The sequence below is a fragment of the Papio anubis genome, chromosome 10 (genome assembly GCF_008728515.1).
Source record: "Papio anubis isolate 15944 chromosome 10, Panubis1.0, whole genome shotgun sequence".
Classification (NCBI taxonomy): domain Eukaryota; kingdom Metazoa; phylum Chordata; class Mammalia; order Primates; family Cercopithecidae; genus Papio; species Papio anubis.
In genome coordinates, this window is record NC_044985.1 from 66,126,045 (window position 1) to 66,152,357 (window position 26,313).

A 26,313-nucleotide genomic window follows, 5' to 3' on the forward strand; every position below is an offset into this window, starting at 1 on the left:
AGAACTGAGGAGACTAGGTTCAAAAATACTACAGACTTCTTTAAATTTATTCCATCTCTACATACCTACAGGTCGTCTTTTAAGCAAGTATCCACCAGTATGACTGGTTTTTTTTTTTTCATTGCTTTTTACCTAAACACTATGTGAAATAGGCTGACTACTATAAACATAAAATTTTCCAGATGGTATAAAATCATTAATAATCCCAGTAAATTGTTTTACCCGCATAATCTTAATTTTCCTTATTTAGCTCATTCCAAATCTCTGAAAAGCCATTTCGAAATCTTACCAATGTCTAAGATAAATGTACATGTCATCAAGCTGCTCTAGCTGAGAAAATGACATTTGGGTAGCTCCAGAGTGGGAGACACCTCCCCACATTTCAATCATACCCTTTTCCTGACTCTACCCAAAATTATTAATTGTAGATTTAATACTGCCTCATGGAGTTATCCAAAAGATTACATGCATATAGCTTGCCTAAAAATACACCAAGTTTTCTATGAATTTTCTCTCTTGGTGTTAATATCAATACTTGCTACTGCTGCTGATAATTATGATGCTAGCTTATTGGAGATAATTTAAATTGTGCTGACTGTGGGTGAAATAATACCAGCAGGAATAAATGCCTGGCATTAAATTTACCGCCTGCTATTAAAATGTATAACAAATCATAGTTTATCTATTAGTGATGACCACTTAAAAATTAGAGCTACTTTTATCACAGCTGGAAAAATAACAAGGCACTGTAATGTCTGAAATTTTCTTTCATGGTAAACATTATCTGCCTTACATTCAAACGTGTTTATCTTTTTTGCTTTGATCTTTGGAATACATTTCAAAAATCAGTTAAGTCACTAACAGCAATAGGCATTAACCATAGCCATTAGGTCCACAGACAAAATTAGGATGTGCTTTTCTTTTTCTAGGCTTTCTTATTTCATCCCACTGCTTTCTCCATTATTATATGAAGAAAATATGCCTGCCAAATACACACTCAGAATTCCTCTGCTAACAGATACTTGTGAAAATAAAGCTTCTGAGAAGACATAAAGAGAAGAAACCGTGTGATCTAAATGCTACGAGATCCCAATATGGTGTTCACTAGTCTGGAAACCTGTTGTCTTTAGTATCTTTGATCCTGGATGTATAGACTTGTTCTCAATTACAGGCCTAATAAGGAACTATCTGCATGATTTTGTTTGTGGCTTTTTAGTTTTATTTCTAATGGAAAATTATCACAAAAGTGACCTAACCACTTCTGAACCATGAAAGAGCTTCAAAAGATTGTCGGCTCCAAATAACACTAAAGTTTAACATGTAAGAATCATTTCAATTTACTTTTAAAATTCATTGTTTCACTGCCTACTTCTAGAAAGAATTTGGAGAAACAAATGGGGAAAATGCGCATATAATAGAATCTGATAAAACAAAATATTAAGTAAGAGAAAATAATTATAACAAAAGCCCAGGCTTAAATGCTTTGAGGCAGTGAAATTCAGACAAATACTTTATTAGTGCAATTTTATTAGAAGAAACAGATTTTTTTTGGTATCATAGTCTAAGGTTGATTTATCACATGGGACTATAGAAAGTTTACTAATCAAGATGAGTATGCTATAAGGTGTAAATGTCTTCAACAATTATTTTACCAAAGTTACATAAAGATCCTTCATTTGAATGTGTTACATCATTTAATATTAAAATGCAAATTAATGAATATAGTCATATAAAGAGATAAATTATTATAATTACCAGAGATAAAGATCTCTGGGAATATAGAAACAAAGGTTTTCAAAAGCCTAAAGGAATGTATCTATGTGAGGTCTCATATATGAAGTGTTGATTCACATCTTGGATTTTAAAAATATATGTACAGTAATTTGTTACATGCTGAGGAACTTAGCAGCATTGATTGAAAACATATTAATATACTTTTGTGATTGTGTTTTCTTTCCAGAAAATTATAAAACTCAAAGTGTTTCTCTTGAGGAAAAGGAGCATCGTGTTTTCTCAATACCAGTTTGAGCTGGAAGAGCCTGTGCAGGCAGAATCACCGTGTGCCTAAAAGGCACTCACCATGCACATATGCTCAGGGCTCGATAGTCTCATTGATGCCACACTTCCACATGATAGCCATAAAGGAAATAATATAAACTCCTGCCTTGGCCATGAAAGAAACTTAGCCTGTGTTCCTTGCCTCATTGACATGATATGAAAATATATATCTAAAATTTCCAAGGAAATTTTTTAAAAAATAGATTTGATAACCTACCTATGGGAAATGATTTGGAATCTTTACTGTAGGAGCCCCAGACATTCTTAAAGGCAGGATCTAAATGATATGCAAGATTCCTCCCAAGCCTCCTAATATCGTAGCCAGCTAAAAAATTTCAGTGTTCACCATCTACTCCAAAACCTCTCAGTAACTTTTTCCACTTGATGGGTGACTCTTACTTTCCGAAATTTAGGATGACTGTGCTGATGAAAAACTGATTTTAATTAAATCTTCAAAATTAAATTGGAAAAAAAAAAAACTCTTGCTCTCATATCTTTCCAGTCACTTAGGTGTTTAGAATCAGTCATTCCTGAAATCTGTCACTTCCATTTCAATCTCCCAGGATGTTATCACCTCCTTTATGGCACCCATCTCTTGCCTGTATCACATTTATCTAGGTATATCCTCAATGATATGTCATGTGAGGTCCCATAAGTTTTTTTTCCCCCATATCTGAACTCTCAAGCACCATGGACTCAGAAGTGGACACTGGTAGTCAATCAGTGAAGGCCAGGTGACTAGAATTAAAGCTAGAGCTTCAATTATAGGAGAAATTAACCTGTATATAGAAATTTGAAACTATATCGATGAGCCAAATATTTCAAAAAAAAATCCTGGAATAATATTTTTTTCTTTTCTTTTAAGTTGGGGTCTCACTCTACAGCTCAATATGGAGTGCAGTGGTGCAATCTCAGCTCACTGCAACCTCCGCCTCCAGGACTCAAGCGATTCTCATGCCTCAGTCTCCCAAGTAGCTGGGACTATAGGTGCACACCACCACACCTGGCTAATTTTTTGTATTTTAGTAGAGACGGGGTTTCACCATGTTACCCAGGGTGGTCTCGAACTCCTGAACTCAGGCTATCCACTCACCTTAGCCTCCCAAAGTGCTGGGATTACAAGCATGATTACAAATATTTGGCCATGGCACCTGGTCAAATATTTCTTAATGACTGAAATTTTAAATGAATTACTTTTAAACAGCCAAGATACCATTTTCATAAAATGTCCATTAAGCTTATAACTGGCCCCACTAGCACACATAAAATACACTAGCACAGATTTGCCTGCAAAGTGGATTGAGATTTAGTGTGCAAGGCCCCTAGGAAGTAGGGTGCAGTTACAACTACATATTGAGAAGGAAAGTTCTGGTACATGGGTCTCTGAAAAGTCAGTCTTGAGAAAGACGTCTCAATGTGAGAGGCCAGACAGCCCAGGGAAAGTCTCAGAGAACAAGGTGCCTAAGAAAGGAAGCTGACAAAGAAAATGAAGTGAGGCATGAGATAAGAGGCAACGCATCAAAAGCAAGCTTAACTCACTGCCAGCTTCCCTAAAAGTACAACTAGCTATTGGGAAGTCTGTGTTATGGAAATCAGCTCCAAACTTTCTTTGTGCAATTAAGCCTAGTTATTTGAATCTTTTAAGATATTCTCTATCTCCCTTTTCCCTCATCACAATAATACCCTGGTAAAAGCAATGCCAACTGTCAATGTGCCAGATGACCAGGAAATCCTGCTCCCACATATAGCTTTAATCTGTTGTCAGTCAAAGACCCATTTCTAGACTTACTTGTAACAATTCCCTGGTGAAAGTATGAGAGCACCAGGATCATGAAGCAAATCACTTGAATTTGACAAATTTCATTCTAATTATCTGCGCAAAGAATCTCAGCTTCCACAAAGTTCTATTCTTTACATAAATAAGCACAGACGTGCAGTTAAGCTGCAATCCACCTGCCCCATAGCACCTAAGCATATAATTAACTAATCAGGAAGAAATGAGGATTTGGCATAAATCACTGGTGAAAACCAACTGCTTCAATCCCCACAGCTCTCCAAAGGGGTAATACAATAAAGATGATGGCTAGGTGGATCTGATTTTACCCAACACAACCTTGCCTTTCCAAACTGCTGCAGGTGCCCTCACTGGTATTGTGCCTCACTGGTGTTGAGTTTAGAATCATCTGGGCAACTATCATGCCTTTTTGAAGTTGCACGTACACTTGGGAAAATATAGATACTACATACAATTGGAAGAACTTTTCAGGAAATATGGTAGGTGAATATATTTTGGGGGTCATTTTAGATTTTTGGTTATTTACCAACATCATTACATAAAACTTATGAAAACATATTTAAGTAGATGGGGATTATAATACTAAATCCATATACATGAATTTAAATATAATTTATGTTCAAAGGAAGACTTTAAAACAGATTCAAGCTAACATCTTGTTTTAAGCATTACAAAAGTATAATGCTGCTATTAATAATTCAGTACTAATGTTTAATCAATACATAAAAATGGCCACATTTTATATAATTATATTCCTCGAGGTCTATTCATTAATTATGTAGAAACCACAGAGAAATTTTGCTCATACGTTTTATCATCCTGTATTTAATTCCAGACCAAAACCAGTGGTTGCAACTTGACTTTAACATTGTAACATGTAGTATCTCTGCTTTATTTATAATATTATTTTGTGGAAAGAACAAAACTGATATATAACTGACTTTCTTAAAAATCTTCTAAGGTGCAAAAAATAGTGTTCAATTTCTAGATACTTTTAAATTACTAATTTTTTATTATAAATTCTAAAGTACATAATAGGTAACTAAAGAATCCAGAATTAAAGAGTCAATGAAGAAACAGCTGCTTTCTTAGAGAAAGGGTGTACCTCCCTCCAAAATTAAACGTTAGCTCAATCCATTACACTGTATCTACATTTCGCCTGGTCATAGATTCCACCACAGTGTAAATTTTTTCCTATCACCCTGTTGTTTAACTGCTGGTCTGATATTCCTGAACAAGTTGTAAAATGTTCACTCTAGTAAAGTAGCTATCAAGTTCAAATTTATCTCCTGACACTTAACTCCTGAAAGGTGTAGTATTCACAGCACTGAAACACTGCTCTTGCCCTATAATCAGTTGAAAGAACTAAGCACAACGTTTCCTATTTAGAGGGCTGTGCAACAGCCCACAGAAACAGCTACAGATTGCATAACGTTTCCAAAGTTTTTCCAGTACTATGTCATTTATGTGCTTGAATAGTTAAGATGTTTTTTAAATGTATTTTCAGGAGTTGATAAGAGTTTGTACACAAAGTTTCAGAAAATGAAAAATCAAAAGGCTCCCTCGATATGCCTGAAGTTAAACTTTAAGCACTCTTGATTGCTCTTGATTAGTGGCAGAAACCCCAAATTAAGGATGAAGGGAGAAACTATTTTTCCTGACAGCCCTAGAGCCACCTGGGATGCAGCATTACTTACCTAAAGATGGGTCTTTGGAGATGTTTCTTCCTGATTGTGACATGGTCATCCATTTAAAGGTGAAGGTTTAACTTCTTCCTGGAAACCACTCCAGAAACTCCAGAGAGGAAATCTGGAAGCTTATTCTGATCTATTGTGCTGCAAGGAGCCCAGAAAGAAAAAGTAGTTTCCTCTTTCTCTTTTTGGGTGCTGGGAGAAAACTTCCCTGCTCTCTGCCAGCTGAGCAGTGTGTCCATAGAGGCCACATAAGACAGGCACGTTGGGGCACTCCCCCACAGAGCAGGGTGTGCAAAAACCACCAAGAGTCACGTTGATCCAGGCAAGAGAAGTGCACGGGACCCTCCGAAACAGAACAAAACAAACAGAAAACTTCCTGCCCCAGTGTCATCCAGGTAGAAACGCCCTACGTTATTGCAGCCATGAGAGCTCTCCTTCCACATGCTGGTCAAGCTCCGAAAGGCTAAGTCCCTCCCTGTCTTTAAAACAGACTGTTCTGAGGCTCAACTTTTTTTCTTCAAAATAAAAGTTGTACAGCTGGTTCAGCAGCCCCATGTGAGTACCCTCTGAAAGTTTGTTCTCTTGAAATAAGAACTGTATACAAATTAATGAAGAAAGATAGGCTGGGGTTGCATGGCTGGCTCCGCTTCAGATTATAATTATTTTACAATCTTGCTTGCATTCATGCTGGCTGAAGTGTGGAGACGACTCATCATTTTTAGCACTTATAATCTAATAGCCTCCTCTTGGCTGAAGTTGAAGATGCCATATCAACTGATAGAAGCTCATGTGAAGCTGACCAGAGCTTCAAAAGTTAGAAAAACAAAAAATGCTAATTTCTACTGGTGACATTATACCCAGATGTCTGTACCCAAATGTGGCTTTCCAACTAAGAGGAAATATCTCTTGCAAAAAAGAGATGGAAACACACACACACAGCCACATGCTTTTTTAACAAAAAGTCCCTCCACAGTGCCCAGGAGCCTATGGTTTATATATTATATGATGAAATTTGGATTTATAAAAGTAAAAGGAAAGCAAAGCAGGTATAAAAGAATTTGTGAACAACTGAAAATAAATGATATTAAAAATTGTTGTCTTTTAGAAGACAGATTTACACTGTGGGAACTCTTATTCTAGTTCCAGATAAAGGGAATACTCGTATTTTAATGTAACTTATTTTGGAGACCTTCCTGTATCTGAATCACTAACAAAGCTCCTGTTCAGTCAATAATGTCATAAGATTCCAGATCAGAGATTTGTAATAAACTAAATCATTTCAAAGCATGATTAGAATGTTTTAAATATATGCATGTAATAAGAGGGGGAAATGAGTAACGTGCATGCCTTCAGTTGAATGATCCATAAAAATAAAGATCAAATGTCACGAAGGAGGATACAATCTGTAGTTATTGGCACTCTCCAAATACTTACAGGGAGAAAGATCACCTTTTTATTTTCCTCCCTGAGGAGAGATAAGGAAGCAGAAGAGAGTTATAAGGGAATCATGGATTTTATTGAGCCTTTCTAATCCAAACTAGGAAATGTAATCAGTCTGAGAGCATTAAACTAAAAATAAAATAAATGGGTTCTAGTCCTAGTTCTATTGTAAATATGCCGGGCCATTGAGGGCAAATTTCTTGACCTGTCTGAGCCCATCTTCTTCTTTGTAAAATGAAATTATAATATTAATTGAATTCTATATTTCCTTCCAGCTTTAATGGTACTATCATGTTATTTCTAAATATGATTAGTCTGCATCTTGCCAAGAAACTGTCATAGAAGTTATGACGCCTGATACTTAAAAAGCTACACTTATTATGTACCATTATAAATAAATAAGGAAGCTATAAATAAAAAGATGATTTTATATTATATATAACATATTTATACAGATATTACATAGTTATATAGTGACATCTATGCCACTGTTCTCTTTATGATCAATAAGTATCCAATGATAAATTCACATGTGTGCTATATAGCAGTTAAATATACAGACCATCTATAAACAAACTTAGATGCAGACCTTTGAAGCAGATGCTTTATTATTACCATATGCTTTGGCTTTCTCTGTATTTAGAAAAGCACATAAGTAATAACACATTGTACAGGTCTTCTGGAAGGGTTTTTGCATTTGTGGGTAGTATTCAATTTCTGTAGTCATGGTTTACCTATATTACCATTAATATAGCATAAATATTCCTCCCGAGGGACAATTCAAGAAAATAATTAGCCCATCAACTTTTAAAAATTAACTTTCATTTTGTCTTCTTTTGAATTGGAAATGTGAGACAATTTCTACATGAACACAATGGAGGGAACTCAAGACAAATACTAATAAACATCTAGCCAAGGTATAGTTCAAATGGCAAGCAAGTATGCAATATAACTTGAAGCCCAAAGGCTTGATTACCAGCTGAAGAATCTGAAAGTTGTTAATCACGGGAAATCCATAACATACTTCATTACCTTAGGTTTATATATATATTTTTTTTCTGTGATTACGTTAGAAAGTTTAGATTCACTTTATGGAAAGCACTATATTTAAAACCAATCTTAGATCCTATAGAGCATTCAGATGACACCAGTAAATTAAATATTCACTGGGCACAAAGAAAAATATGTATTTCTTAAATGTTTTTATTAGCTTTTTCTCAAAGAACATTTAAATTTAACGTTGGAAAAAAGTTGACTTTATCAACTTATTCAACTTTAATGTAGTATTCAATAAGACAGAAAGATTTCATGATTATTAATTAAATTACAAAAATATATTCCCTACATTAACACAACTGTAGTGTGCAAAATACTAAAATATATGCATACATAAAAAGGCCAAGTCTCTTATACAATAGACTATGATTTATTATGAATAGTTTTTTTCCTGAGGGGGAGTCAGAAAAGGTGTTTTTATTTTTCCTGTTGTGGAAAAACAAAGTCAGGCTGACTTTGTCTAACACGTTCACACACATACCCTACCCAACTCAGTGCTGTTAGAAACTGTCCTAACTGGTGCTCAATAAATATGTTAATTTGCTAAAACACTCAGCTGAAACACACCAAGAATTCCATCTAACCAACTCATTTTGTGTGACAAAACGCATAGATTAACCCATGTAACCTTTCCAACCAAAAGGACCCTAAGAGTGTCGTGGTATTTTCCATTAAGCATCATGGACAAAAGGTAAGCTTTTCTTTGCCTAATTTCCTTCATTGTTATTGTCTGACTGTGTTTGTAATACACAAGTGCCAAAGCATGCAATGGCAAAAAGGTCATTTGATATTATGCCATCCCAAGCACTGGAAAATGCATGGGTCTGCAGGTTCTCAGTTTAACCATGTAAGTCTAGTCAAATAGCATGTGAGACCACATGTGTGTTCTTTTTGTTAAACAACATTTAATTCAACACAATGTTACAAGTTATATATTTTAATGAGCTTTAAATTAAGTGCAGGAGGGAAAAGAAAATGCAAGAAAGAAAGGATTAGATGGCATTTTAGGTTTTATCATGACACATATATGATATTATCTTAATTTAAAAAAAAACACAACACTGCTTCTTTTACTCTTCCTTCTCTACCATTCACCAAAATTAAAGCTAGGCTTGTGTATGATTAGAGTACCTCACACACCTAAACTTCAGTTTAGTTGTTGCCAATCTTTTCTCTTTTTTTGATATATCATACATGAAAGATGAAGTGAATATGTGATCCTCTCCCAGAAAAGTTCCAAGGTCTTGCTAAAATCATGAAAAGCAAAACATGGGCATTAAATGCAAACACTACTATAGTTTTCATTTGTCATAACTAGAAATATCACATCAATAAAGTGGAACACCACTTGGTCAACTATACCATGAGATAAATGGCAGGGTGTAAATTCTTCCTCATAAACTAACCATAACTCTACCCCTTTACCTCTAGAGGAAAAACTACTGCATATAAGTGAGTGAGAGTAGAATCATTTTTGAAATAACTTAAATCTGACTTATCCTTCCAAGGTAAGTCATTCACAACTTTCAGCATTTTGTTCATTCTTTATAACACATTTCTTGCTACAAGTTTTACAACTGACTAAGAAGTAGTAGATACATGATAGAGCTGGGATTTGAACTAAGATGTCTCATTCCTGAGCCCAAGCTTTTACTCCTTACAGTAGACTGTCATCTTGGCAAGCACTCTGTCTCTGGGGTCACTCAGGATCTTTCTGGGCTGTGTTTAACATTCTATTGGGAGAAGAAATAACTAACCACTCTAGAGAGTTTCTGTTCTTCTTCTAACCGCCTGCCCTACTCAAGTGTCATAACATCACCAATTATGTTCCCAATACCTATAAACACCAGCCCTAGAAACACTTCCAAAGGGCCCTGATTCACTTGATACCAAGGTGAATTGAACAGGCTTATAGATTATCTCCTGCTAAGATATGAATGAAAGTTCTGTTCTATTATAAAGATCCCTAGACTAAAGTCAAAGAACATATATTTAAACCCCAGCTTTAGCGGCAAGTTTCCCTTCAACTCCCTAGTCAGTTTCCTCACTAGTCAAACTAAGAGGTTGGACCAGATGAACTCTAAGATCCTTTCCAGCTCTAAAATTCTGTGACTCTCTGACTAACCCTATGATAAAATGTCAAGTTCTTTAAATTTAGTGTCCAAGCAAGAATAAACTCTGTAGTCATTTTTAACTTTCCTTAACCACAACAAGGTCATGCATACCACTGGAATACTTTTCATCTCCATTGTCGTAGGATTAAAAATACAGCACATTACTCAAACGTGAAAATAAGTTACAGCATCTTTTTTTTTTTTTTTTTTTTTTTATTGAGCTGTTGCTTTTTGTTGTTGTTGTTTTCCTTATAGCTTCAACCCGGAACTACCCTCACTAAGCTCTGGAAAGTCAGGGATTAGTGTCTGTTGTATTCCCTGTACATGGTATATAAAACACGCTCACTGGTTATTTGTTAAGGGAACTAATACATGAACAAAGTGATCATTAATGCTATCTCATCATCTTTTTATAGAAATACATATTCTTTTTCTAAAAACTCAGTCATATCTGTTAAATGTGTAATCTTTCATATTTCCTCCAGCCCATTGTTTTTCTTCAAGGAGACACCTGAGTTTATAAGGAAGTGGGTTTCTATGACCTTGAGGTGGCAGGAAAGAGGTGGTCTCAGCCCCAAACCTGCAGGTCCCTGATCTCCTTTGTGTCCTCTGGTCTCTGCAACTATGTCCCTTGTCTGTCTTGTCACTTGGTTTCCTGCACACATCTACAGCTAAAATTCATGGCTTCTCTGATCAATTGCCTTAGTTTGGGAACCTTGGTCATTTGTCATGGATTGAGTCAATCTCAGCCTTCCTTGCTGCTTCAATGTCCTCTAAGTCTCATCCACACCCTCCACTTGGATCTCTGTTGAGGCTATTAAACCCTTGGCATCTGTCTAGGACCCCCTAGCCTCTTGCTGTGGTCACAGCTGGCTCATGACAGATAGACTGCCCCATCTCAGCTAGCTTTTGACATCCTCACAGGTCTAACAGAACTTCCTGAGCCTCCATCCCACACAGGTACTGAGGAGGACTTAGGATTGGCCACACCATACCTCCATTTCTACTCTGTCATAGCTAACTCACTAAATCACAGCAAAATCCACTCTGCTTTAGCTTTTCACTTTCAACCAAACCTGCTCCTCCTCTGGGATTTCAGCTTATAGGAAAGAAGTCCAAATACTTTGACCATTTGCACAAAACACCTTCCATTGGGGGTTCCCTTTTCTATAATTCATCAGGGCAGAAGAGATGCTTTTCCTATCCTATGAGGCAGAAAATATCTTAATTTATCTCTTGTATGCCTTTCATCCATCTATAACAGACCCAATGTTCAAGTCTACAGGCCTTGATCATGTATATCAGGTAGAGCTTCAAGGATTTGAGAAATAATTTTTGGTGTGAACAAAGTCTGGCTTTCAGAAATATTGTCTTAAAGGGGCTCAAAATTTCCATTTAGGTTTTCAAAACTGGTCCACACCTGTGCTTCTGGTCATACACATCAAAATGGAAGAGAGACAAAGATATTATCCCCATATATGATGAAGCTTTCTTACTCATTTCACTGGGTGCATAATGAGGACAGCATACCACAACATCCACGTTCTGCCTGATTCAGTCCTCATGTACTTGTAGCTCTCATCTCAAAACCCTGACCTTTGGATCATTCCCCACTAGCTGTGCTGGCATTTTGTGCCTTGAACACTTCACGCTCTTATCCTGCCTCTTCTGTAAATACTGTTCCTTGTGTTTGAAATGCTTTTCATCCTGCTCATTGCTCAGATATCATTGCAGTGTCCCTCTTCAGAGATGTGACTCCTGATAACCCTATTTTAATTTCATATACCTGTACCTGCACTTTTTTTCCTCCCTCAGCAAGTATCATAATCTCTGTGCATCATAATCTGTTTAATTTTTTATTCACAAATGTATCTGTTCAATGCATGAATAAATCCATTCTGCAGGATGCAATAACTGAGGAAAATATCAGAACATGTAATTTACCCTGACTACTATAAAAATAAACCTAATCAAGTTATACCAAAAATATATTTTTCTCATATATGTGACTGTAAGACCCTAAAAATAGACTCACTGATCTCTTGCAATGTTTCAAAACATTTCGTAAAACTTACATTCGTGTTTCATATTTGCCATTACACTTCTTCAAATCTGGAGCTTTACACAAATGAGAGCAAATACAATGGCATCTTAGTCCATGTTGTGCTGCTGTAACAGAATACTTGAGACTAGGTCATTTATAAGGAACAGAAATTCATTTCCTCACAATTATAGAAGCTGGGAAGTTCAATATCAAGGTGTCAGCCTCTGGTTTAGTGAGGGCCTTTTTGCTACATCCTCAAATAGGCAGAAGGCAGAAAGGAAAGCTAATTGAAAATGAAGCCTTTTTTGTTTTTTGTTTTTTGTTTTTTTTCCTGAAAGGGCCTTAATCCCATTAAGTGGGGAGCAGCCCTCCTGGCCTAATCCCCTCTGAAAAGTCCCTACGTCTACTACCACACTGAAATCACCTGAATTTTGGAGAGGACACATTCAAACCACAGCAAAAGAGAATTGTAAAATTAACAATACAACTGACAATCACTTTGAAAATGGTTCTCAACCTCACCAGAAATGTTTTCTATCTCAGGAGAAAATTTTCTATTCATTCAGTAGCTTTATACTAGATTCCCTTGACTTGTGTATCAGACTCAGTTTATTGACCACAAATTCAATAACAAAATACACCAGAATTATTATTTTCTTAGGTTAATTAATAATAAAGTTCATATTTATAGTTTCTAATGACAAAGAAAAGCTGTTCCCCAAATTGGCTAACTCTCTGGTCAGTTAAATCCATCAGAAACAAGGATTTCTACGTCAAAAGTAGAAGAAATTCCTCTTTGTCACTGAAGTGTAGAAGCAGATCAGTTAAAGTTTGATTGGCTCCAATTAGCACTCCCACCAGTTCTGACAGCCTTAAGTGCTGCCCGTCAAAAACCTTCCTATAAGTAGTGTAACATTCTATGAAAACATCGACAACAACAACAAAGGAAATAATTTAAAACAGATTCTCAGAGCCAAACATCCATTGCTCAGTGTGTAATCAACCAATATATAAATCTACTATTAAAGGAAATGGCTTTTGTATAGTAGGCAGTTAAAGGAACATTGCAAAAACAAGTCTCCTTAATATAAAATTCTCTTGAGTCAGAGGTCTAAAAAGGAGATGGCTGAACAGGGGCTTGAGGGATGAATAGATATTCAACAAGCAGGATAAGAAGAGCAAGCAGAGTGTTTCATAAGCCCTAAGTGTCATGCAATAATACATGATTTCGAGTGCACATGGTGGGTGAAACAGTGTGGTGTCACTCATGCGGCATTCGCCTACAGAGTTACAGAAGCTCACACCATCACATAAAAAGAGGGGCTGTAATTAGGGAAGTGATCCATGTGATATCAAAGTTTAAAAGCATGTGATTCAGAGGTTTACTCCCCAAATATGCCAAAGATATTCTTATCTGCAATTCTTCAGTCAGTGGAAAGCTGTTCAAAAGTAGCTGCATACTGAGACTTGGTTAGCTTCTCTGAAACTATGAAGTCCATCACTAAATCAACAACCTAACTTCAATATTGAGTCGTCCTTACCTGCTTTCCTCTATATTTTAAGTTTGGCTTCAATATGATGCTAAATTGGATTAGTAATTTTTTAAGTCTGCTTAAGCTTTCAGTAATGCTTATGAATAAATGTGCAGAGCTACAACCAAGAAATGAATTGAATCAATGTCAGTAACGGAAAATTTCTAAATGCTAACCTATTGACTTCTCTAAGCTTTGAGAATTAGACAGCAATAGATTTAATCATGACTCATACTGACTGAGTAGAAGCATCCACTGACTTTGCCAGACTTCCAATAGTGTGTTTGGTAAGGTTCTGTGTAAATAACCCAAATGTATAGATATAGGTTACAACCCTTATTACCTTTCTAATAAATACCACATGTATTTGTACCCTCACTCCCTAAAAAATTCATTCTAGTTTCAGCTTTTCTCTTTGCTTCTACAGAATACTCCCTCCACCCCAAGTGCACTGTAATAATCTATCCTTGGCAATCTCATCTTTGGAATTACTATCTTCTTTTGAATATCAATATATCATTACCATTAACTGTTCTACGACATGCCATAGTTACCATTTTTTAATACTTTTATTTTATTAAATTTAAAATTCAAATTCCATATAGGATTTAAACTGGTCAGTAGTGCTTTCCTAAGCCCCATACTGGACACATTATTTACTGCATCATCATTGCATGGCTTAATACCAGAATAGAATACTGGAAATCAAGTCTATCTTAGAAATGCTGCATCTTTTTCAACACTATGAACCTTCATCTTGCTCTATGGTACTAGAAAATAATAATTTTCCCTCATCTGCTCTTTTCTCTACATGACCCAATGGAAAATGTGGAGGGAGGAAAGTTGGGATGTGTTTGGCAGTCATTTACTATGTGTCAGGTACTATACTTTATATGCCCTGTTTCAGTTAATTCTACATAACATACCTGAAAGGTAGAATATCATATCTTCATTTCACACTCAAGACAACTAGACTTTAGAAAAGTTATATAATTTGCCAAAGACTGTATAGTTGGTCTATTACAGTAATAGGTTTTGAATGCAGTCTTTCTGATGCTGACATCTTTGTTCTGACTAACATATTGCACTGCCTCTCCATGATCCTATTCTTAGTTTTAATAGCAGCCTGAAAGAAAAAAAGCACCTTGGCCAACCATATTTTTAAAATTATAATTCTCTGATGATTTAAATTAAGTTGAATTCTAGCAGGAATTGAGACTTGATTTCAGAGACACATTTATCTGGTTTGGGTCAATCTCACAATACAAGCCTTGCATGTGGATGGATCAATGAACCATGAAAAGCAGAAGACTAAATATTTGGAGGCTTTAAAGTTCAAATTTTGCCATTTGTTTGGTGTATAATCGTCCTTGAATAAAAGTGTATAAACAAAATTTCTGGTCAAAACATCACTGAGAAACTCTTGGGGAAAAAAATCGTTAGTAAATTTGCAAATGAAGTTGTGATATATATCCCCAACATGCAGAATGGGTCTCCAACACAAAGGTGTGTCTGTAAGGTAATTTTCTCTTTGAAATCATGTTTGCAGCCATTCAAATTGTAAAAATAATTAATTGATTAGTTAAAATTCTCTACCTTTAGACTGGGCACAGTGCCTCACGCCTATAATCCCAGCACTTTGGGAGGCCGAGGCGGGCGGATCACGAGGTCAGGAGATCGAGCCCATCCTGGCTAACATGGTGAAATTCCGTCTCTACTAAAAAATAAAAAAAAATTAGCTGGGCGTGGTAGCGGGCGCCTGTAGTCCCAGTTTCTTGGGAGGCTGAGGCAGGAGAATGGTGTGAACCCGGGAACCAGAGCTTGCAGTGAGCCGAGATTGCACCACAGCACTCCAGCCTGGGCGACAGAGCAAGACTCCGTCTCAAAAAAAAAAAAAATTCTCTACTTTTTTTCTAAATCACTTCATAAGATATTTCACCTTCACTGAAAAGGCTAGACAGGCTCCATTCATAGACTTGTAAGGCTCAGAGTTACTTATGAAATTACCTAGCCCCTATATCCAATAAAAGAGCTGTTGCCATTACAGAGCACATATGTACCAGGCACCACCGAGGATTCTACAGAACCTATTACACTGAATTCCCCAGATGACAATATGGGACAATATTAGTATCTAATTTTAGAGATAGCTAATATTGTACAGCTGGGACTGACAAAGCAAAGATTTGAACCTGGGACTGCTTTTCACCAGAGTCCACAGAATTAATTACTAGTGCTTTAATTACTTGTAGGGTTGGGTCCATCTAATATGATTCACTTTGATTCTTTCTCTCTGTTTCTTACAATCATTTTATATTTTTATCTTCATTCTTTTCTTTTGCTCTGTTTCATAAATAATTTTCTTTTCCAGTGATAAACATCAAGTATATTATTAACTAATTCTTACCTTAAGTTTATGGAGATTCTGAACTCACTTCTCTTGGTTGTTCTGCAAATACAGAACAATGCTGTTGTTTTGAATGTACACATTCAGTATAGTTCATGAACATCAATTTTTTGACCTTGAGGTAATGAGTTATTTGTTATAAATAGAATCACAGACTTCTGGAATCTGAAGGGATTTTCAAGGTCAAGTTATTCACCCTCCTAGCCATTACAAAATTCCTCTTATTTTTCCTCTCAGAGAGCACTTACCTCTCAAGTATCCCTGAGCTGGTAAAAGTAAATCTACTGTTGCCCTGATCTCCAAATTTAAGACCTCTCATAATATGAGCATTTCATCTTGTTGAACACTACCTGTACTTAAAGATAGAGACTTCTTATACCAAGTTATTTATCTTATACCAAGTATTGATTATTATCAATACACAATCAAAAAACAACAATCTGCTCCAAGAATGGAGGGAAAACTGGCTGTGTTCAGCTTACTAAGAAGTCCTCTGTTGGTCTCCAATGGGGCCACTTCTAAGGCATATTGAAAGGTAAATTTTGGGTTTAATTTTTAAATTTTGAAAGATAATCTATTTTTAAAAGTAATTTTAGTACAATAAGGAAGTGCATTCATAAAACAAAAGGAACAAAAGAGGCAAAGAAGGGAGAGAAAGGAAGACTCACAGAGGAAATTGTGCTGTTGTAGCAAGGTTTAGCCAGCGCTTGGAAGTTCATCAAGGGAAAATTATTTACTAGAAATACAATGTAGGGAAAGAAAGTTCAGTCAAAAAATGGTAGAAAATAATGCAGAAGCATGAAATGCCATAGTATTCAGGAAGGTATCCTGGTGTGACTTAAAGGTAAAAATATGAGGAGAAATTACAGGAGATGAATCTGAAAAATTATAGAGACTGAATTATACTGAAGAGCTGAGACTATATCCAATAGGCAATGGGGAGCCACTAGTGGGCTACCATCAGAGAAATGATACCTTCTACTTTGCAGTTTTGGAAGATCTCACTGAAAAGTATAGAAAATATTTTTGAGGATTACAAGTATGGGTACAGGGATATCAGTAAAAAGCATGTTATAGTAGTCTAGGTGAAAGATGACTGTGGCCTGAAGTAAGGCAAAGGCATTAATTGCAAACAAGAGTGTATTCAAGAGATATTAACGTAGTACACAATAAGGTGTACTGAATGAAAAAGAAAAAGGATTCTAAGATAATAATGAGATTTCTCATTTGTTATCTGGGAGGATGGCGTAAGAAAACCCAGGTTGGTAATAAGAAGAAAGAAGCATAGTAGTAAGTTTACTGGTGACACATACTGAGTTTGTGATGCCAAAAGATGGTTCAAGTGAAGATATTTAATAGGCAATTAGATATTTGAATGGTGCAGGGGGGTAGTGTGATGAAAGAGGAAAGAAGACCATTATGGAGACAAAATGTGGGGGAATTTTATATAATTTATATAAAATTATATATATAATTTATATAATAATATATTATACATATAATTTATATAATTTTATATAAAATATAAAATTATGAATGTGGATGGTCTTGCTCAGAGAGAACATTTAGATTACAAAAGAAAAGTCCCAAGAACAAAACTCTGGCAATTGAGGAGATGGGCAGGGAAGAGTATTCAGCAAAGATGTCAGAGAGAATTGGGAGTCAGGAGGAGAAGTTTGTCCTACAACAGAAGCGGAGAGGACATTGAGTGGAAGAAAGATGTCACTGGTACCAAAGCTGCAGAGCAGTCAGAGAGATTCGTGGAACATTTCCACTAAACATTTCCAGTAAAGTTGGCAGCATGGAAGTCACTGGTGGCCTTAATTAAGGCAGTCTCTGTGCTGGAACAATTCCATATTCAGTAAGACAAAAAGTTCTGAAACCAAGAAAACCTTTAAGGTTGGGAGAATTTTTCTGATTAGGCACACAAAACAAGCACTTCAGTTAATTGTTTCTATGGAAATAAATATGAAAGGAAGATATGGGCTAACTGTACAAATATTTGAAGTCACAGAAAAAGTACATATGACTATCTGTTTACATGACAATATTTTACTTTGAGGAAGTTGTTGTTTTCTACCTTTAATGCCTTGATTTAAAGTTTCTGAGGATATTTCTGCTTTTGGGAGGACATGTATAGGAACACAACAGAAATATAAACCAAAAGAAAAGTTGCCCTAATTGTGTCTTCCTCAGTTGGAATTCACTTGTATAATCTTTTCTGGTTATGGTATATGTAGAAAGGGTGACACTGTTGTCCCAGAGCATATAATTTAAGCAAACACAGATTATCTCATATATCCTCCTCTTCCTTTCAGGATTCATTTCCAGAATCCCAGTGCTCTCATTTTAATTTCTGGAAGTTCAAGTCTCAAACTGAAGCAATCATCTAGGGTTAATAGTCTACATATTTTCTTCCCATTCTGATTTCTATACAAACTCGCGTATTCTGTGTTTCATTGGCTCAAAATGGTACTCTGAGCCAGCAGACCCGAGGAAGAAATGAAATCTGCTAATATATTAGGAGATGACAAATTCTTCTTATTACATTCTGGAACACAATTATCAAAAACTCTAACTGAAAGTAACTGTGGCAGATCAATGGGATGCTATTTAGTTATAAGCATGCCTTTAAATCATACCATATAGCTATCTATTCTTCCTGACTATATGCAGACATCATATACTTCCACTCAACTGCAGTAAATGCCTATTGTGTTTTCATTTATGAAAAAGAAATAATAAATGTTTGACATATTTCTGCATTATTAAAACAAGATATATTCTAAATAAAATACCTTTCTATTGAGAAATGAATTAACAGTACATAAAACTTAAGGCATATTTTCAATATTAAAATTAGATTTTTCCAAATTATCCAAAATGCTTATTATACCAATATTATGGGTTTAAAATATTCTTTATTTTCTCTTCTACGTTAAAATGTTACTTTTATTATATATTTAATTTTCATGGGGATTTTTTGCTTTATTTCTCTTCTTTTCTGCTGATTTTTCTGCTCAAGCACCAAACTGGTTTAATTACTGTAGCTTTTTGTATGCCTAAACATTGAATAATAACAGTCTTCCTTCAGTTTATTTTTTCCCTTACCACAAAACTTTTTTGGATATTAATGTATGTGTACTAGTCCATTCTCGTGCTACTAATAAAGACATACCTTAGACTGGGAGATTTATAAAGGAAAGAGGTTTAATGGACTCACAGTTCCACATGGCTGGGGAGTCGTCATAATCATGGCAGAAGACAAAGGAAGAGCCAAGGGTCATCTTACATGGCAGCAGGCAAAATGGCTTGTGCAGAACTCCCATTTATAAAACCCATCAGCTCTCATGGGACTTATTCACTACACGAGAACTGTATGGGCGAAACCAACCCCATGATTCAATTACCTCCACCTGGCCCCATCTTTGACACGTGGGGATTATCACAATTCAAGGTGAGATTTGGGTGGGGACAAAGCCAAACCATATCAGCATGTTTATTCTTCTCCATAAATTTATTTTTATATATAATCATTGTATATATACAAATCTATTAATTTGAGCAAAATAATATTGAGGATAATAGGAGTCAGGTGGCTCATAATTGGAGATGGAATTTCACCTATGGAAAGGGGAAGAACTAAAATAGGTACTATGGCATTGGCTAGAAGTTAGAGGTACTGGTATAAACCATAGGTTTTATAAATATAATATATACAACCCTAGCTATGTCCAGTGAGAGGAGCAAGAAACGACACAACAGTAGCAATTAGCACACTTAGCACCCACATGTTAGTTTCTATATATGATTTGCTACTAAAAGTGATCAAGATTCTTTATAAAACAGGCTGAATCCAGAGCTGAGGAGAGAGAAAGTGCAAGATAAATCTGGAATACATCACACTAGAAAGTAAGGATGCGTTCAAAGAATTATGGGAGCATATCAAAAGAACATGCGAATGAGCTTGAAGAGACTTCATTTATCAAATCTAGGACAATTTGAGCATCTAAATAAATAATGATAGCAATGTTTTATGTCTTATTGCCCACTGAATAAAATCAGAATCCATGAGTCATTACTGATAAAAATGAATGAATGAATACATTAGGAATAAAGGTCTTCCTATTGGAAAACACCAACTGATAAACACCAAAGGAATGATAGAGCTAGAAAACCAGTGAATAGTAAAACCATTGGGTGAAAATTTGGTGAGAAGGAAGCAGGATATTTATACAGTCTCAAAATGTCATTCTATAATTTCTAATTAATTCAAAAAATTAAAAATGGGAATATTACTGGTATTGCATCACTATTAGGACAAACTAGGATTAATTATGTACCTTCTGACCCAATATCACAAAAACAAGTCAACTCATTTTAGTAGAAATAAAAATGTCTAATTCTTTTGGTGGAAATACCAAACATAACCAAAGTGAGGGAAAGTCTATAAATAATTGGCCTGTACTCTAAAAATGTCAAGGTCAAAAAACACAAGGAAAGGTTGAAGAACCATTCCAAATTAAAAGACCCAAGAGAACTGACAACTAAATGCAATGTATCATCTTAGATTTGCTTATACATTAGGAATTACATAGATATAAAAGATTATTGAGACAAAGACAAAACTTAAAAAAGAACTGCAGATTAAACAGCATTTTATCTGTATTAAATTCTTTGATTTCAATTGTGCTCTATATGTGCAAAGGTGTGATAAAAATTATATGCATTATGTAATACATATTTAATTTGATTCTAGTCATATAATAAACTTCATATTTATATGCATGTTTAATTATACATGAATAAAGAGAATAAAAGACAATGATAAATGGGGCAAAACATAAACAATTGTTCCTGGAGTTCCTTGTACTATTCTTGCAACTTTAAAATTATATTACAGTTGAAAATTGTTTTAAAACTAGTTGCAACTTTAATTTTTAAATCATATGGAAATTATAGATTTTAAAAGGTCAAAGGAAATGTATAATTTAGCATTATCTTGAAATGTTATATCTTACAATAAATTTTGCTACATCAAAACTTTGTGATGCCATATTTCGGAAGCAAGGTTAACAACTTTGAGAGAATGACATCTGTGTATTGTCTCTATTTACAGTGATTTACAAACAAAACAAAACAATCAATAATAAGTAAGATGGGTAATCAGTGAATATGTTGAGTATTAAGCCCAACCAAAATCTTCCCCCTTCACCCTGAAGGGGGTTCAGGTAAATCCCCCTTCTAAGGTTTACCTGAATTCTTCAAGTAGAATCAATCATACCACTCAACTCACATACCATTGTTTTTCTAATTTTCCTAGGACATATAAAACTTTCTACCTTGGATAATAATTACGTATACACACATTATCTTTGAGAATCAACTAAAAGAACTCCTTAAGCATAGAACTCCTATTTGCTTAAAAATTTTTCGGTGGCTGCCAGATGCCCTTAAGATGGTCAAACTGTTTAATTTACATTACATAAAATATTATATACTATATTTAAGCTTCATAAATCACATATATATATAAAAAATATAGTTTGGCTATGATGTGGTTTGGCTCTGTGTCCCCACTCAAATCTCAGGTTGAATTGTAATTCTCATTGCTGGAGGAGGTACCTGGTGGGAGGTTATTGGATCATGGGGGCAGATCTCCCCCTTGCTGGTCTCGAAATAGTGAGTGAGTTCTCATATATGATGGTTTAAAAGTGTGTGACACTTCCTCTTTTGCTCTCTCTCTCTCCTGTCAACATGCGAAGATGTGCTTGCTTCCCCTTCACCTTTCGCCATGATTGTGAGTTTCTTAAGGCCTCCCCAGTCATGCCTCCTCTACAACCTGTGCAACTGTGAGTCAATTAAACTTCTTTTATTTCTTTTTTCTTTTTATTTTTTAATTTTTTTTATTTTTGAGACAGAGTTTCACTCTTGTTGCCCAGGCTTGAGTTTAATGGCGTGATCTCGGCTCACTGAAACCCCCGCCTTCTGGATTCAAGCAATTCTCCTGCCTTAGCCTCCCAAGTAGCTGGGATTACAGGCATGTGCCACCACGCCCGGCTAATTTTGTATTTTTAGTAGAGACAAGGTTTCTCCGTGTTGGTCAGGCTGGTCTTGAACTCCTGACCTCAGGTGATCTGCCCGCCTTGGCCTCCCAAAATGCTGGGATTTCAGGCATGAGCCACTGCACCCGGCCAAACTTCTTTTTTCTTTTTCTTTTTTTCCCTTTTCTTTTCTTTTTTTTTTTATTATACTTTATGTTCTAGGGTCCATGTGCACAATGTGCAGGTTCATTACATATGTATACATGTGCCATGTTGGTGTTCCGCACCCATTAACTCGTCATTTACATTAGGTATATCTCCTAATGCTATCCCTCCCCCTCCCCACCCCACAACAGGCCCCGGTGTGTGATGTTCCCCTTCCTGTGTCCAAGTGCTCTCATTGTTCAAATCCCACCTGTGACTGAGAATATGCGGTGTTTGGTTTTCTGTTCTTATGATAGTTTGTTGAGAATGAGGGTTTCCAGCCGCATCCATGTCCCTACAAACGACATGAACTCATCCTTTTTTATAGCCACATAGTATTCCATGGCGTGTATGTGCCACATTGCCTTAATCCAGTCTATCATTGATGAACATTTGGGTTGGTTCCAAGTCTTTGCTATTGTGAATAGTGCTGCAATAAACATACGCGTGCATGTGTCTTTATAGCAGCATGATTTATAATCCTTTGGGTATATACCGAGTAATGGAATGGCTGGGTCAAATGGTATTTCTAGTTCTAGATCCTTGAGGAATCGCCACACTATTTTCCACGGTGGTTGAACTAGTTTACAGTCCCACCAACAGTGTAAAAGTGTTCCTATTTCTCCACATCCTCTCCAACACCTGCTGTTTCCTGACTTTTTAATGATCACCATTCTAACTGGTCTCAGGTAGTTATGCACAGCAGTGTGAGAACAGCCTAATATAGGCTAGGTCTCTCAAAATCTCACCACCCACTCCTTCACTAAATAGACACACGGTCCAGGCTTTGGCAATATTGGATGACTTTCAGTTCACCTAAATCACTATATTTTTCCCTCCAAGAAGTTTTTAGTTCCTTTGCCTAGAATATGCTTCCTTCAAATTCTTCCCCCAGCCATTTCTGGCTTAATGTTTAACCCTCAGTATGGGTATGTCTTGCTTCTAGAAGTCTTCCTTGAGAATCAAATCTGAGACAGATGTCCCTTCTTTGTGGCTGTGTATGTTTACTTCCAGTTTCAAATCATCTGTAGCATGATTACAATAGCACTTAACTTCTTTTCATTAATCATTAACTATAACTTTCCTGTCTTATTTTGTACAGTATTGAGGGAATAACTCATTTTTGTATTCCACACTTTTCTTTAATACTATCTTGTATAAAGTAGTTTGGCAATTAATAAATGCATATCTATATTGTACTTGAGGAAAATGCTACTTATGAATTTTGAGTTTGAAGAGAAATCTATCTATGTATCTATATATCTACATAGATATATATCTCTTTCTCTCTCTCTTTCTTGCTCAGACCTCTGAGAAGGCTTAGAAATAATGACAGCTCAGTAGCCATGGGCATACCTAGCACCAAGACCTTAGCTTCTACATATCATTATCCACTAAAAAAGAAATCTCCATCTATCCACACTTGCATGCATATGTAGCTGAATAACTTATGTTTCCCAAAACAATGTACTTCAGTACTTAATTTAGTACTCTTATTCTTCTTTTTGAATAGAACAAGGAAAAAGAGTGGAAAAGATAGCTAATCCTCTGGGGTTTCATATGCTAAAACAGTCCTGAGATACACAAGCTAAACTTGGCATACTTTGGATCTGGGCCAGAAATTGTTTTTATTGGCTGTAGAAAATGGAATTTTAGATCATGTTGAGCCACACTATAATTATGTTTGGAAATGCATAATGTGATGGTCGAGCATTCAGTGTGACTAAATGAGTTTATATCTTCTGGAAAGTGATTGATCATATTTTTCTCAGCATTTAAGCCTTATGCAGGCAAAAAGAAAAGAAGTTTTACTTCCTAACTCCATTTACTGAAAATACAGAAATATAAATATTTCCAAAAGACAATGAGGAATTATAAAGGAACTTTCTTCTAAATATAGATATCAAGATCTCAACAGGGTTAATATAAGCCTAAAGTCAGCTTTTTATTGATAGAAAAACAACAGTAAAACAAATCATTTAGAGTAAATAGTTTATGCCTTGAGCTATCACCTCAAAATAAACATTCCATTTTCCCATTTGACATTGACTCAAATGACATTGTTTTGCTTCTAAACAGGATTATTTTTTCTAGGTTCCACGGATGTCGGTGATTTCCTTCAGGAGAGTTGAAACTGATAAATATTGTTTTAGAGAGCTGATCTGGGAGTTGAAAGGAAAATATTTTATGCCAATAAAAATTAAATTAGCTTCAATGTGAAAGCTATACAAAAGAGGAAAATACATAACACAAGAATATAATTCAACGATTTAGGCAATGTTAAGAGCTGAAATATCATATAGCTTTTAATATTATTATTTGGGTAAGTTTCTGCCTAAGGCAATACCAATTTAAACATTTCCGGTTTCATTCCCGCCAAATATTGTTGTTTTTTCCATTATTGAAGCTTAAAAATACTTGGGCTGTTTTAAAGATTAGTGTGTTGGCATAAAACTGCACATGCTTCCTAAAAGTATTTTCTTTAACCCTCAATCATGACATTTAAAAATATTTTTCATGGTATTTAAATATTGTCAAGGACCTCATTAGGCAATTAGTTATGATAGAAATGAGGTAACATGCTGAGCCATGAATATTCAGTATTTATCACTACTTAAAATGCTAATGTGCAAGATAAAAATGCCAAGTACACTTTTTTGGATTCATTGAAAATTATAGGGATGGCATTGTGTTTTCACCATCTTGGCTTTTATCAGTATATTAAGATTTTAAATATAATAGCCAGAATATATTAATTAAAAAGCAAAGTCGTTAGCAATGGTTTCCAAGGGTTATTTTGTAGTATCTTAAAATGCTGGCTAGATGAAAAGCATGCACAATTACCACATCTCCTGCCTAGAAGAGATTGTAGACCACTCAGCTCTGTTAGAACAGCATACCAGTGAAGTCAAGGCTCAATTAACATAGGACAAAGATAAACTTATCTTAGCCATTGACATCATAAAGGCATGCTGTTTACCCCAAATTAAATCAGGTCAGAGGATGGAAATAAATTTTACTGCTATTAAACATTTGTTAAATTGAGTGCAGTCTCCTGTTTTGGTCAGGAGTGATTACTACAACATACCTTGACTGAGACTAAGTATTCTCTGTCTAAAATGTCAGACTTAAGAACTGAGGACAGATATATATTTGCTTTGAAGCAAAGAGCATGTATTTAGATTGAAAATTTGCTTTGTAAATGGAAATGAAGGAAAAAACAATTAACAGATTTGCTAATATTGACGTTTGGTTAATTAACTTACCTACATTACACATGTGGACTGTTTAGTTCAAATGATTAAATATTAAGTTTATGTGCCTTTCAATGATTAAGCAGCCTTCTCTGATAGAGAATAAAGAGCATGAACTCTGGTTTGGTTGGAATCCCAGCTCCTCATCTAACAAGGTATGTGATCCCCAGAAAATTATTTCAAATAGTTAAGTTAAATTTCCTCATCTTCAAAGAAGGGAAAAGAATCATGACCACTATATAGGATTTCTGTGTTTTTTAAGTGAGATAATATATATAGATCACATAGACAAATGCCTGATACATAGTAAACCTGCACAAAATCTTTTGTTTTGTCATTTTAATCTATACATTAAACTCTAGAATTACGCTTACAAGTTCGTTAGGTTCAAAAGGACGGCCTCTGGGAAAATGTTTACTTTGAGAACTTTTTTTCACTCTCACACACACACACACAAACACATATACTCTATTCATATTTTACATATCACTTTATTATATTTCCCTTTATAAATTTTCGTGTTCCTCATTATTCCTAGATAATGTTGCACTTGGTTTTGATGTCCTAATATCTCATGTCATCTATGAGCAATCATTTCCAAGCAGATGAAGCTGGGATATGGCCACATAAGACCATATGAGAATGAACTGAGAGATTTTCCAGACTGTGAA

General features: G+C 35.4%; 1 protein-coding gene across 15 annotated transcripts in view; it reads right to left on the reverse strand.

Moving 5' to 3' along the window:
- PDE1A (phosphodiesterase 1A) overlaps positions 1-26,313 on the reverse strand; it is a 398,717-nt gene that overhangs the window by 293,370 nt on the left and 79,034 nt on the right. Inside the window, exon 1 of one of the 15 annotated variants that reach the window (XR_635576.4) lies at positions 5,551-7,401. The exons of 12 other annotated variants lie outside the window; for them this stretch is intronic. Coding sequence is in view for 2 of the 3 variants with exons in the window: in XM_017946698.3 (XP_017802187.2) it covers positions 5,551-5,603 (53 nt within the window). In the remaining variant the exon portion in view is untranslated. Of the gene's footprint in view, positions 1-5,550; positions 7,402-26,313 lie in introns of those variants that run through there. 2 more of the 15 variants (XM_017946698.3, XM_009182564.3) reach the window with 2 other exon arrangements.